This window comes from Aulostomus chinensis, chromosome 15 (assembly GCF_037954235.1).
Source record: "Aulostomus chinensis isolate RoL2024-O1b breed Wild chromosome 15, RoL_Achi_v1.0, whole genome shotgun sequence".
NCBI lineage: Eukaryota > Metazoa > Chordata > Actinopteri > Syngnathiformes > Aulostomidae > Aulostomus > Aulostomus chinensis.
Window position 1 is genome coordinate 24,251,072 of NC_141334.1, and position 13,285 is coordinate 24,264,356.

At 46.4% G+C, this 13,285-nt stretch overlaps 1 protein-coding gene across 13 annotated transcripts in view; it reads left to right on the forward strand.

Moving 5' to 3' along the window:
* The first annotated feature begins 843 nt into the window (after positions 1-843).
* Positions 844-13,285, forward strand: part of bbx (BBX high mobility group box domain containing) — a 31,970-nt gene continuing 19,528 nt past the window's right edge. For 2 of the 13 annotated variants that reach the window (XM_086179417.1, XM_086179412.1), the window contains exons 1-6: positions 4,846-4,976; positions 6,277-6,357; positions 6,422-6,495; positions 11,630-11,801; positions 11,873-12,130; positions 13,013-13,217. In XM_086179417.1, the coding sequence (XP_086035543.1) occupies positions 6,446-6,495; positions 11,630-11,801; positions 11,873-12,130; positions 13,013-13,217 (685 nt within the window). In that variant the 5' untranslated portion in view covers positions 4,846-4,976; positions 6,277-6,357; positions 6,422-6,445. Of the gene's footprint in view, positions 939-2,848; positions 2,914-4,845; positions 4,977-5,183; positions 5,352-6,276; positions 6,358-6,421; positions 6,496-6,523; positions 8,222-11,629; positions 11,802-11,872; positions 12,131-13,012; positions 13,218-13,285 lie in introns of those variants that run through there. The other 11 variants (XM_086179414.1, XM_086179415.1, XM_086179420.1 and 8 more) reach the window with 11 other exon arrangements.

The following is a 13,285-nucleotide window of genomic DNA, read 5'->3' on the forward strand; positions in this document are numbered from 1 at the left end:
TCCGTGGGTTTTGTGCGGCAGACCTCCTGGAGGGTCCGGGGCATGCTCCCCTGGAGGAGGATTTTGTACATTTTAAAGTTAAATGCATCAATCTGGTGCACTTTGAGAGAAAAATGAAGAGGCCGGATCCACGATGCTTTGTGCTTGACGAGAGCGTACATTCGGGCCATCAGTTACGCCACAGTCTCAGTAACGGATGGGAAACGCTGGATGATAGCGGGGAAAGGGGCTCTTCTATTGGTGTCTTGTAAACCCATGAGGATGGAGCACCATAAGGGCATGACAAGCAAAGAAAAGAAATCAAATCAAACCTGCACGACAAAACTGAGGGCAAAAGAGACCTACTCTGAGTCAGCACTCATTTGTGCCTGCAAACGTTTGACGAGTGAGACTGAAAGTGTTCCGTGTGTCCCTGGTCTCCCCTACTGCAGCGAGTAGGCCATAGTGTCGTGTATCATTTCATGTATCGTGAGTGACACAATCCACGGAAGTTTTTACCGTTAAAGCAACAAGACGAAGGGCACTCTGTCACAATCAAACTAAGAAGAAACTCTACAGAAGTTCGTAAGTGGAGGCTGAAGTCTTGAAGTTGTGATGATGGAAATGCGGGCTACCGCCAAATATCGGTGACGTCCCAGGTGCTGACCCGTTACAGTACCGGTAAGTTGTGGTGTTCGGGGCTACATGTACCACACGCGTCCTGGTTATTAAATTGGAGGACATTACACGAACATCAAACGCCAATAATATAACGTGGCTTCTAATTGGATGAATCCGGCTGTCAATCAAGACTCCCGTCCACTCACACGCAGCTTTACATGCCGGGGTGGGTGTTTTCAATGTGTACAGTATGCCGAAAAACTGTTGATAATTACACTGCTAAACATATAAGGCCGATTCCGAGCGACCAGCTGCCGGTTCTACGTCACCGATGACAGGTACGTGTCTTTAAGTGACCTCGTACTTTCCTTTAACATCACCTTCACCACCGATGTCGCGCACGAGCACCCAGGAAGCTTAGGACAAGTAACGTTAGTCGCTCATCTGAGACCCAGACCTGAAGCAGCGATTTACAGGTCGTTATCGGGGGGGGGGGGGGGGGGGGGTGAGCGGGGAGGGGGGGTGAGCGGGTGTGGGGGGGCGAGGTCCGCACCTCCTGGCTGACCTTTGACAGGCGGACAGTGCTAATAGATAAAGTTAAGTTAGGGATGATGTTAGCAAGTACAGGCCAGTCTGCACTTTGCAAACCGGGGGAGGGGAGCCTCACAGCTGAGAAGAGGATTCTCCACCACCGCCGAGAAAACGAAAGTGATTTCTATCAGATGATGTGACTGAACAAGTGTGTATTTCTGTTAGAATTAGCGCGTTTTGGTGTTACTTGTGTCGGATGATGTCGTCTACGTCTCGCTTTCGACAACGGTAACATTCATCGTCTGGTGAAGTGCTGCGTTTCGGTGCCTCCGTCAAAGTGGACAAGAGAAGCAAGTACTACTTCCGGTTGGCAGGAGGAAAACTGAAGTATCGACCAACTTGTTTTGTTTATTTAACCAGACGCCTAGCATGTCCTGAATACAGGGTGAAATAGATCTGGTGTAAGTAACTTATTGAGAAAGATGAAACACAGAAGAACTTGTGGAGATCCTGCGCTGACTCTGCTGGATGCAGGTTTAAGTAACGCTTCATACAAAAATTGTTCACAATATAATACAACATAAATAAGGTGAACCAGATAGTACTCCAGCATAGAGGTACTGTCTGCACAAAACTATATTTCATATATGAAATACACAACGAAAATGTCATACTTTGTAGATTAGAGCAGGAAGGAGTCCCCCCAAAAACTGAGAGTAAGCTAAGCTAGCATTAGCATACCACATCTGCTTGCCTCATCCTGAACTAATGGGGATTTTGAATGGTTGTTCAGTTTGATGCCTGAAATAAGCTCATTGGTTCACACGAGCACAAGATGTTTCTATGTTTTGTTCTCCTCTAAGTCCCATGTGACCTTGCAGAACCCCCCTTTGTCTAATGTTTTGTCCTGCGAGTAAATACACGTAAGTAAATACCTCCCAAGGATTTCGAAGCATTCTTTTTCCATGGAAAAACTGAGTTAAGACGTATACCTTGTTTGTGTATAGGACAAGATTCCTTGTGCTTTTGTTCATCGTCGCCCTTCCGATTCCTCACAGGAGGTCAAATACAGGACCGTCAGTGAGTGGCAGATCACGTACGAGATGACATGGACTGCGACATGATTGCCATTAACTTCCATGTTGGAGGATATCAGTTTGTTTGTTTGTTTTTCACATTAATCTTTAATCAAACAGAACTCACTAGTATTAAATGACCCAGGAACTAGTAGTTTAGTCTCAAACACGTTACTTCATTTTATTTAAATATCTCCATCAATTTCCCTCCAGTTTCCAAAGGCCATGGGTTTAATTTTCTTATTATTTCGGGATGATTTATCAATGCAAGCTCTGAAGACGCGCTGCTCCCGTTCAGTCACGCGTGACAGCTCTAACACAGCTTTCTAGAGAAAAGTATATTGCTACTATCTGCAAAGAATGACACATTTTAAGGAAATGATTAACCTCAAAACGATAATCAGTAATGTGTCGCATGAATGGTTGGCGATCCCTGGATCGTCTGTCCAGACTCGCGCGCATTAATTCGCTCATCTTGCTCTCCGTGTTACCACGAGCAAGATTCCTTCTGATGTCCCTAGCAACAGGCTCCACTTCGGCCTGCTTTCCCTACATTTATACTGGTTGTCAGTGGTTAATTCACAGTTGCAGAATTCAAGCTGTCTCACCAATAATTTCTCTTGTATTTTGGGGAATTGAAGAGGAGGGGCGCCGGTCAGTAGTTGTCCACGAGTATTGGAATTACGTCTGCTCATGTAACGCAGAGGTAAGAGGTCCTACAATCGATGTAACAGCTGCTATGTCATGAGATCTTTGTTGTTTTTATTTGTTTTTTTAATTTTTCAAATGCAATCGTTTCAGTTTTACTTACCCAACGAACGCTGTACGGATTTTTAAGAGAAAATTTTAATCATAAAACAGACGATGAAACAAATGTTTTTTGGTCCTCGGGCAAAGTACATTTACTGGCCAGAGAATGTCCACAAAGTAGTAATTAAAGTCTTCAGAAATACTTCTGAAGTGTCAACATCAGGGCGATTTAAAAACAACAACAACTCGTAAGTTCTCCCCAGCCTCGAGGCGTGCAGGCGTGCTGCCGACGCCAGCCGCTGCAGGACTTCAGGCTCTCTAAACCTCCGATGCGATCTGCATTTGACTGACATTTGTTTTTTTGTGTCCACAGACACATTGATACCTGAATGTTTAACTGGTGAATATCCGTCATATCAGTATTTGACCCACCATAAACCGACAGAATCCCACTGTCGTCTCGAGACATTTAATGAGGCTCTGTACTCTGATCGTGTCCTGGGTTCCGTGGCTCAACAGAACCCAGGACACGATCAGAATACCCGGATCACGAAAGACCCTGAAATTGTACGTTTGACCTTAAATTCATAGTTGTACTTGTGTCATAACTGGTGCCACGCTCATCTGCTGCTCATATGCAGTACAAACGCTACCTGACGTACTTTAACCTGAGCTCTCATCCTCCTCTCTGCGTGGACGCTTCCTGGAACAACGCAGGTCTTCCGTGGCGTTTTCTGAGTGGAGCCCATCGGCGTGCGTGTCATCCAATATGTGCCGACACCAACAATTTTTTTTAACAGAAAATGATTCAGAAAATGCTGAATTATTTTCCTGTGGTTTTAACTTTTTTTCAAAGCAGTTTGGTTTGTTAGGGTATAAGAAGCCAGCACTTTGAATCCTTTTGCCTCGATTTGGGGAATCGTTACAATTTTAAGTGAACTTTGTGACAGTAAAATAGATCTTAAAATATTTTTAGAGTAAGTTTTTGCTGCACATGAACAGATCATCGTAAAAGGATTATTTTCTGATGCATAACGTTTGTATATAATCTTTGACGCCACGGTACTGGTCCCAGCGTCAGCCCCAGTCATTCAGTACGGGTCAGGCTCAAGTCGGCGCAGTGACACCGCTGTCGTGTGCGCCATCATTTTACTGTAAATTCTCCTGTATCCGTTCAGTGTTGATGTCAGCGATGTTTGACGGCCACATTTGTGGGATCATAATCAGCACCAAACTCTAATTAGTTCTATCAGAATTCCCCTCAATCCCTAATATCAGCATCCGCCCTAGAAACCCTGCCTTGGCTGGGCCCTGGAGGGATTTTGGGGATTTTTATTTTTTATTTTTAAAACGAGGCACTACAGGCATGAAGTATTGATGCCTCTCGGTTGTTTCTGCATTCATATTTGGGTTGTGAAAACATGCACCTCTGTGTCTGTATCACCTTCATTCGCCTTCATGCCTCAAAGTGTGTTATATTTTACAAGTCATATCTTTGAAGGCAGTCTCCTCATAACTTAATTAAGAACTCGGAGACACCGAGTGATGTTCCGTCTATAGTTTGGAGGTTTTTAAGTGTTAATACCACCCATTGCCTGTTTTATTCAAAATTTCAGTCCTAAAACAAGTCTCGGTGTGGACACAAGTGATGAAAGCAGAGTGGGAACCCCTTTGACATTAAGAGCAGAGTTTTTATCTCGGTTTTACCCGAGTTCACATTTTTGTTGAGGGAATGAATGCATGTCTTGTTTTAGATCATTCCTCCTCCCGTTGTAGTTCAGGATAAAAGTGTCAGGTTTCCTGGACGTGGATGAGCCAAAGGTCCTCACCTGGAGTGCCTCGTCTTAATTTGGTAACTAATCGTGGAACTTCCGGTTTGCGAGCGTCACCTGTTCGCGCTCTTGACGCAGTTGTGTTGAGTACAGCCAGTGCTGAACTGTTATGATGTGTCAATAAGTTAAAAAGGTGGACGGCACCGATGATGAGAGGCCCCCTCGGTACTTGAGCAGGAGATTCGAGGTATGTCGGAGCACTCGCGAGGCGTTCGTGACAGAGAACTTGGCGTGTTATTGATTTTCCGTTGAAACCCGGTGGCGATTTTCTCCACCGCTCAGTCAATCACTCTGAAAAATTGTTATTACCGCTGCTGTGGACATGATGTCTGCTGGCCGCTTCTCTTCCAGCTGGTTCCCCATCGACATCTCATGAGTCGCCGGTGTTCCACGTTCTCGCCAGCGTGACTGCGCCGCTGGAATATTTCTCCACTCGTGTTTAAATTCGCCGTGTGACAGAAATGGCAAAGCAACTGTTTCTCAGTGAGGTCGTGGTGGTGTAACTTGCCCCCCTCCTCCTCTGCTGCCATCTGCATCAGACCCTCCGCCACAAACCTGCCATGTATGTCAGCCCGATCTCCGGGATTCGGTTCTGGGTTCGCCAGTGAGTTCTAGCGACAGCCCTGCAAGAAGCTCGCGCTGTTCTGGAAACCATTGTGTGTTAAAACCGTGACACGTCCAGTTAGCAGGCTGCACGGCTAGCAAGCTAACTAGCTACTTTTATTCCTAGTAACAGTGCTAGGAAATGGAGCTGCTGCTCAGCCAAACATTCCCCACAGATGCATGTGCCTGGGCAGAAAATCCCCAGTTTAATTAATCACTCTGGATGTTTGTGTCCCCCGAGTGGGCTACGTTTCGACGACATTGTCACGGGAGAGTTTGACAGGAGTGAAATATGCCCACTACTGTACTGTACTTGGGCTTTCGCCTCCTAACCGAGGCAAGATGGACTCTCAGTCGGCTTGCCTGTCTTGTCAGAGCCGAGATCGACATTTTGCACGGAGATGAAAATGTTTGCTAATAGGTAGGGGGGTACGTTTTAGGTGCGCAAACATCTCGTTTATTCGCACGCCTCACCAGTGTGCAGGCGTCGTGGAGCGAGACCAGCTCGACCCGGTAGCTGAAGACTTCCCTCACAAGAGTGACAGAGTGGTCGGGCATCAGCAGGTTTACCTGAGAACACGACCGAGCCTCCCGCGGCTGGACCTGCCTCATTACACTGCCCGACGGGGAGTGCAATGCATCCAGTGGTCGCAGGGTTCTGGCCTACATGTTTTGTTTTTGGCCACAAGGGCGGATCGACTGCACTATCGGAGCGATCAGTCATCAGATCAGACAAAATGTCCCACCGTAGTTTGGAGGCGATGAGCTCTGGCGTTCTGCAGTGTCACTCATCATGTTCTATTAAAGTTGCTTTGCTCACATTTCTCCTGTAGCCATGTTGCAGGGCGACAGCCTGACTGAGAGCGGTGTCTTGTATTTTATAGGTCATCGTCATTGCATGACAAAGGCTGTGGCAGATTCATCCTCATCTCTCATCATACAGCATTTCCATAGTTCTTTCTCCAGTAAGTATCCCTGGTTTCCTCTGCACACTCCAACATGCTAACACAGGCGGGTTCCTCCCTCCAGGATGCTCCTCGCAGGAACACGCTCATGAAATCACCCATCACCTGGTCGCTGAGTCCATTTGTCATGTCTTTGAGGTAACAAGTGCCAACACTCACAGATCAGGAAACTACACGGGTGGTTCATCAGTCATATCTAGTAATACAGCCAATAGCTGTGCGAATATTGACTTGTACTGCAGGAAGTACTAGAACCTGGCCGTGCTTGACTTGAATCTTCCTCACCAGGAGGAGAAGTCAGACAAAAACTCAATGACTGACGCGCAGCAGTAGAAGAGGAGTTCTCCATCAGAGCCACAGGATTCAATAAAAAAAAGAGTAGTCACTGTAATCATGTGTACAGTGTTGACGTGTCTTAAACACACGGCACCGTGCTTTGGGCATCCGGGGGAATGCTCACCATTATGAACGCTCAGTTGAAATATTGAAATGTGGCCCGCTGCAATTTTTCAAACGGCAGGAAGGTGCGACATTTTTCAACGGCTAAATTGGAGGCTGTGGTGCTGCAAAGTTCTGCTGGAACATCATATTCTACGGAAAATATCTTTATTTCTTTTAATGAAAATCACAAAATGATAAAAAAAAAAACAACCCATTCCTTCTGATGCTGCAGATCACATCAAGATCGCAAAACCTCTCAAAATAATGAGTTTTTTTTTTTTTTGCCCAACCGCTCTCTCCCAAACGGCGACTGATCATTTGGAAATGTGTGTTTTTCTACCCAAACACACAAATTTAAACTAGCAGAAAAAAATACAAAACAAACATTTTTGTTGTATCGTCTTCCAAATCATGTGTTGTTGGTTTTTTTTTTTTTTAGAATTAAAAGTAAATTTTTTTTTTTAAATCACAAAAACATCCAGCCGTCTCTGGGCGCTGCTAAAAAACAACAACACGTGTCTTCAAGATCGCTCAGGCTGATAAACGTCCCTGCATCCCCAATCCACTGTCTTCAGCTAAAAGTGATCTTATAGGTGTGTGTGTGTGTATTAATGAGCTAATTGGGAGTGCTGAGTAGTTGAGGTCTCCATGTTGTGATCTAAATACTCATGGTGACTGCCCTCTACTGGTGGAAACCTGGCAGTTGCAGGATTAGATTTTTATTATTGGCTGATGTCGGAGCAGGTGACTCAGTGGTGGCAGCTTCCTCATCACCCAGCGCTTCAAATGAAGTAGTGGGTGGAGTTTCATTGTAGAGAGACTCAACGGGCGCTGAATCTTCTGTCCAAACCTATAAAATAATTGTATCAAAAATGACTTCAAATCCGTCTCTCAAAAGTCTTAATTTGCTAAAACAGAGGAAGTAGGACTTTCTGAATGGTTGCTTTGTTTGTGTGGTTTTTTTTGGTATTGGGTTGTATGACCGAATTGTCAAAGATTCCCAATTTTTAAAAAAAAAATTTACCTTACGTTTCCGTGACAACAAGCAGGACAGCAGCCCCGCCAACACAGGGCGAAAATATTTAGCCAAGATTTGGTTTCCTGCCTGACGCTGAACGAATGCACTGCTCAAACGTTGCAGAAACTCTTCTACTTTTTGGAAAAGGTCTTTGATGTCATTGCTGCTCATTGTAATTTTGTAAAACATGATTCCCCAGATGTCTGTTGTTTTCTATTTTTTATGCTGCTTTAAGTTTGTATGTTTGATTTGAGGAACACAAAGTGTTGGGCAGCGATGGCGATGTGACAGGAAACCCCGCAGCACCAGCGCTCCTGTTCCAGGCGGAAGAGCATGTGACACGTGTGGATGCGGCTCCCACAGGCTCACCCCTCTCAGATCAGCGTGTTGCTGATGCTCTCAAGGGTTTGCTGGGTTCTGTCTAAGATTGGACCAAAATTGTCCCTCACCCTGAGAGGGCGTTCACATCAGGTAGTTGGGCCCGTATCCAGGTACCCCTGACCCCAGTCCCAGGTGGTTTTGTTAGACTGAACACCATGTTCCTTACCTGGGCTCAGCCGAAGCGGACTGCTATTGACAATTTGTACTAGCCTTCATTTACTTGTCTTTTTTAGAACTAATTGTACTTTGTCCCCAATCGTCTTTGTATTTTTCTGCTCTGACTGGTGGGAGTGGTACTCACACGTGATAAAAGGCCGTTTTACCCACCGTGGAATCACACTCGCTAATTGTTGTAGTTTTTTGTATTTATTTATATTTTGTAGTCAGTCCCAAGTTTCAGTCCGGGGTGCATCGTCAACATTTTGAATCGTTTTACAGTGGACTTGTTATCCTCAGGGAACCTCAGAAACGAAAGTGTACAGTATATAACGTCTCTGGAAGATTTATGAAGTAAATTCGTCCCATTTCTTAATGCAAGCTTTTTTTCTTATATCTGGTAGCATCGCTGGCGCAGAAGAATCTTTCGCAGCCCTTGAGTAGACGTTCCTGGTTCTTCCTCTGAAATACGCCTCGCCAAGGAACTCAGAAATCAGCAGCAGTCCGTTCATTGTCCTGATTTGAGACGAAAACTCTTTGCTCTCTGGTCAACAGCAGAACAACCTGGTTTGCTAAAGTTTCTGCACGTTTTTAGTTTTTTTCCCAAAGATGAGGTTGCAATTTGCTCTCTTAATGTTTAATTCCCTATACTAGATTAAATTGTGCCCTGCAAAACCAAATGACCACATACTGACCGCAACCACTCGGCTCTGGAGTACAAAATGGCCCAAACCAGGCTACGCTGTCTGTTTGGACCTGCAGCCAGAGTTCTAGTGGGAGGCCACGAGCCCGGCTGCCAGGACGAGGGGTTCATCTACCGGCCAGCAGGCTGCTGCTCTGGTCCCTGCTGTACATGGCTCTTCTTGCCAATGGAGAGAGTGAAGCTGCAATGGAGCAGCAGGTTCTGTCTAGGCCTGCAGGATCTGGACCTCACCGCACCTCCCTGAAGCCCGTACTGCTGAGCTCAGGGCCCCAGAACCGGGTCTGAGGGGGCAGCCTGTGGGACAACGCTGCAGTTCACTCACTAGTTTTCTAAGGACTGTCACTGCCGGAGGAATGATCAGAAACTTCAAACAGAGGTCTGCAGGAGAACTGTTCTCTTCTGGTCGCACTGATCTTCCCCGGTGATGGATGATGTGTGTCAGCTTTGTAATCATTGGAGCTCCACAGGAAGCAGAACATCCCCAGACAAGCGAGGTTTTACCGCCCTGCAGGGCCGCACCGCACCGTATTGTCCTTGATGTGTCGCCTCAAATCCTCCACGTGAATAGAATTTTTCACAGCGGCGCCATCAGAAGAAGAAAATAATTTCTACAAATGTTCCACTTGTTTCCCCAAGGGGGGTTTTATGCAAGGACTGGAGTTTTGTTTTTTTAGACACAAGAAGTTCCATGAAATGTTGTGAAAGTTTTGATAAAGGACACGCCCCCTGCAAGTAACCATTGTAAACATGGACCGTCAGCTTGATCAGCCGGGAACATTTGCGTTTGCCCTGCTGGAGCCTTGCCGCTGCCTGGACTGTAGTTTTTATCACCATTTTAAAAATCCACACTCGGCCCTCTTCAGTCTGAGCTGTCCTGAGGACCAGAGAAATGTTGTCAGTCCCAATCCAAGTGCGAGGCTGTGTCCTTCCCCCCGCCTCCTTCACTGCGTTAACAAATATTTTGAAATCTAATGTGTGTTTCTGCCACATTTCTTGTTTGAAACCGACTGTTTGGGGTTTTTTGGACTGTATTTGAATTTATTTGTGCGAAACCTTGAGGCCTTGAAGGGCAACGATGGTCAGCGGGGAGAAAGCCGTGGCTCCTCCCCCCAGCTCGTGCTGAACTCACCCAAATGTAAACAGAAGCTGCAAGCGTTTGGGGGGACTTGTTTGTGATTCTGAGAGATGGCGGCCATCACACATTTGGCTTCCTCGTGCAGTTGAAGCCATATCGCTGATGGTTGTAAATCATTTAGAGGTTTTGGAAATATGAAATGATATTTGGTTATTGTGTGTTGGTCTCCAGCCATGACCAGCCATGACCATGACATCAATTTAATGTGTGTTCTTTTCGTCTTGATTACTTCTATATCATATAAGTGAACTGCAGGTCCAAATTGTTAGGAAAAGAGAAATAGAAAGGAGTCGAATCACACCAAACGTGTATTCTAGAAGAAGGGTTTCCAAAGTCTGAAATGAATCGTGGAAGAAGGCCCCTCCTCCGAACTCCTCCTTTAATTACTGCTAATTTTATTTCTGACTGCATTTATAGGATCATTAAGTTCTTTGATACGCTTGACAATCAACTGTTTCGCCAGTCTTGTCTGATAGTGCTGTTTCTCATCCAGTCAGAACCACCACATACATGAAAACTGTCCCGAGACATTTATTAGTTTCTTAATCTGGGAAAGTTGGAATAACAATCAAAACCCCCCAAAGTACTGGATCTGTTCACCGTGCGACATCATACACAGATGTGATATCTGGCACATCTGGGCTGTTCTGTGTGAGGCTCTGAGATGACGAATACTCTTCCCCCTCCTCCGTCTGGAGCTCCCCTGGGAGGCTCGCCTCACACTTTTGACACCTCTACAGGTTTCGTTCTGCACCCAGGCTTCATCGAAACCGTCGTCCGTATCAAACCATCACGTAGACTTTCATGTACAAATATCAGTTCAACGTAAAGTTTTTGAAATGTCTTTGTGTGCCGACATCAGACGAGCTACATCGTGCACATGGTGGAGATGGAATTATGATGTGGATAAAAAAAGCCCGCCTCAGGAATGACGGCCGCCGTCCCCTCGCCAGGAACATGTTTCTTCCAGTTGGTTAAAATTCAATTAATCATTCAAGCTCATCTGCATTCAAACTGTGCAAACAGTCCAACTGTGAGGAGAAACCACAGAAGAGTGACCACTCACAGGGGGAATGAAGAAAGGGTTAACATGGAGCACCCTGTTGAGCTTGGTCCTGCGTGTGTCACGTAGAAGGGGGGCCTGCGAGTCCGTCGTGAGCTTTGCACAGCTTAATGACAGCTGTGTCATTTGGAAGCTGGCGATGTTTTTGGTGCATTTTGCTCTGAGTGGAAGGTGAAAGTCTTAGTCGCAGCGAAGGTGTAGCCACCGGGCTGTTTGGAGTGTCACGACCACGTCAGCCACGTCAGTAATTAATCACACACTTGCAGACACAGAACTGTTTTGGCAGCAGGTGTCTCTGATGCAGTCAGGTTGGATCTTCTCACCATGTGGCGTTGTGTGTGCGTGGTCTTATGGCGTGCCAATCTGTTGTTTCAGGTGCGGTTGTACCATGAAAGGTGGAGGAAGGGGAAAGGAGCCGGCTGTTGCAGGGGAGGTCACTGGCAAGCGCCCCAAACGCAAATGTCTACAATGGCACCCTCTTCTCTCCAAAAAGGCCTTGGATTTCTCTGAGGAGGAAGAAGACGAGGATGAGGAAGAGCTGGAGAAGGTGAGGGAGAGTTTGACAGCTTGTCATTTACGCTCGGTCCAGAATCTGAGCACTTCTGACCTTGTGATCAGCAGCCGCTGCTGTGTGAGCAGGACCAGGTGTCCCAGGCCCAGTGTGGAGGCACAGCCGAGGAGGTGGAGGAGGACCCCAACGAACAGAGGGCTCGCCGACCAATGAACGCCTTCCTCCTCTTCTGCAAAAGGCACCGTTCCCTGGTGCGTCAGGAGCACCCTCGCCTGGACAACCGCGGGGCCACCAAGATCCTGGCTGACTGGTGGGCTGTGCTGGAGCCCAAAGAGAAGCAGAAGTACACTGACATGGCCAAGGAGGTGAGCTCATTAACACTGGACCCTCGTTGCTTTAAACAAACAAAAAAATCAGTTGTGTCTTGCAGCCTTGTCGCTTTCAAAATGGTCACAAGGTAACTCCTGTCACTCAGTCCTGTTCCACCCAGTCAGCACGTGGTGACCGTAACGCAGTTGCCTGCTGCTGCCAGTCAAATCTGATCAAGTGCCCCGCCCCCCCGTCCCGATCCATAATGTCGGTAATGTGGACAGCTGACTAGCACCAAGCGTCGGTGAGGTGCTTCACTCGAAGAGAGGAAAACTTCCCTGTAGAAGGAATGTTGCTCATTCTCCACATGATTTATCTGTTGACATCATTTCGGCCATTTTGGCCATTAAGGCATCTTCGGCAGCACCAATCATTATGTGCAGGCTGGGGATTGTCATTAGTGTGAGCTGTGTGTGAGCACACACACAGGTTGGAGGCAGCTGTGGTCCGATCTGCAACTGACATGTAGGATGTGGAAAACAGAATTTTCCAGACTAATCCGGAGTCCTGCGGATCAGCGACCAGGGCAGCTTGGTAGGGAGAATTGATGATGTACAATGGAGGAGAAAAATGGCGGCGGAAAAAAAACCCCAACAACAACAAAAAACAACAAGAAAATTTCCAACCTTTGGATTTGTCAGAGATACAGAAGAAATCGATTTGAAGAACTTTTAATTTGATAATTGTACTGTTTTTGGGGGTAAAACCTAAAAGATGCAACTCATTTTTCAATTCTGAGTATTTTCAAATGTCTTGAGGGATCATTTTTATCCAGCCAGTCATATTTGGTTTTACGAGAAATGTTTCAGATGTGAGACCAAATAAGGGGCATTAATGCGTTGTGTCGTAACTCAATTAAACTCTGCTGGCTCTTCCAGTACAAGGACGCCTTCATGAAGGCAAACCCAGGCTACAAGTGGTGTCCCACCACCAGCAAACCAGTGAAGAGCCCATCATGCCAGACAGTGTGTAACCCCCGCAAAAAAGTCTGGTCCTTCTCTTCAAACCCCTCAAAGGACTCTGCCACTGCCAAAAAAATTCCCAAAACTGACAACATGCCACAGTTGAACTTTGCCATGGCAGGTGAGTGTGCACCCCTCTGGACGGCTGCTTGGCCTGCACGCCTGCAGGTGCATGAGTGTAACTGCTGT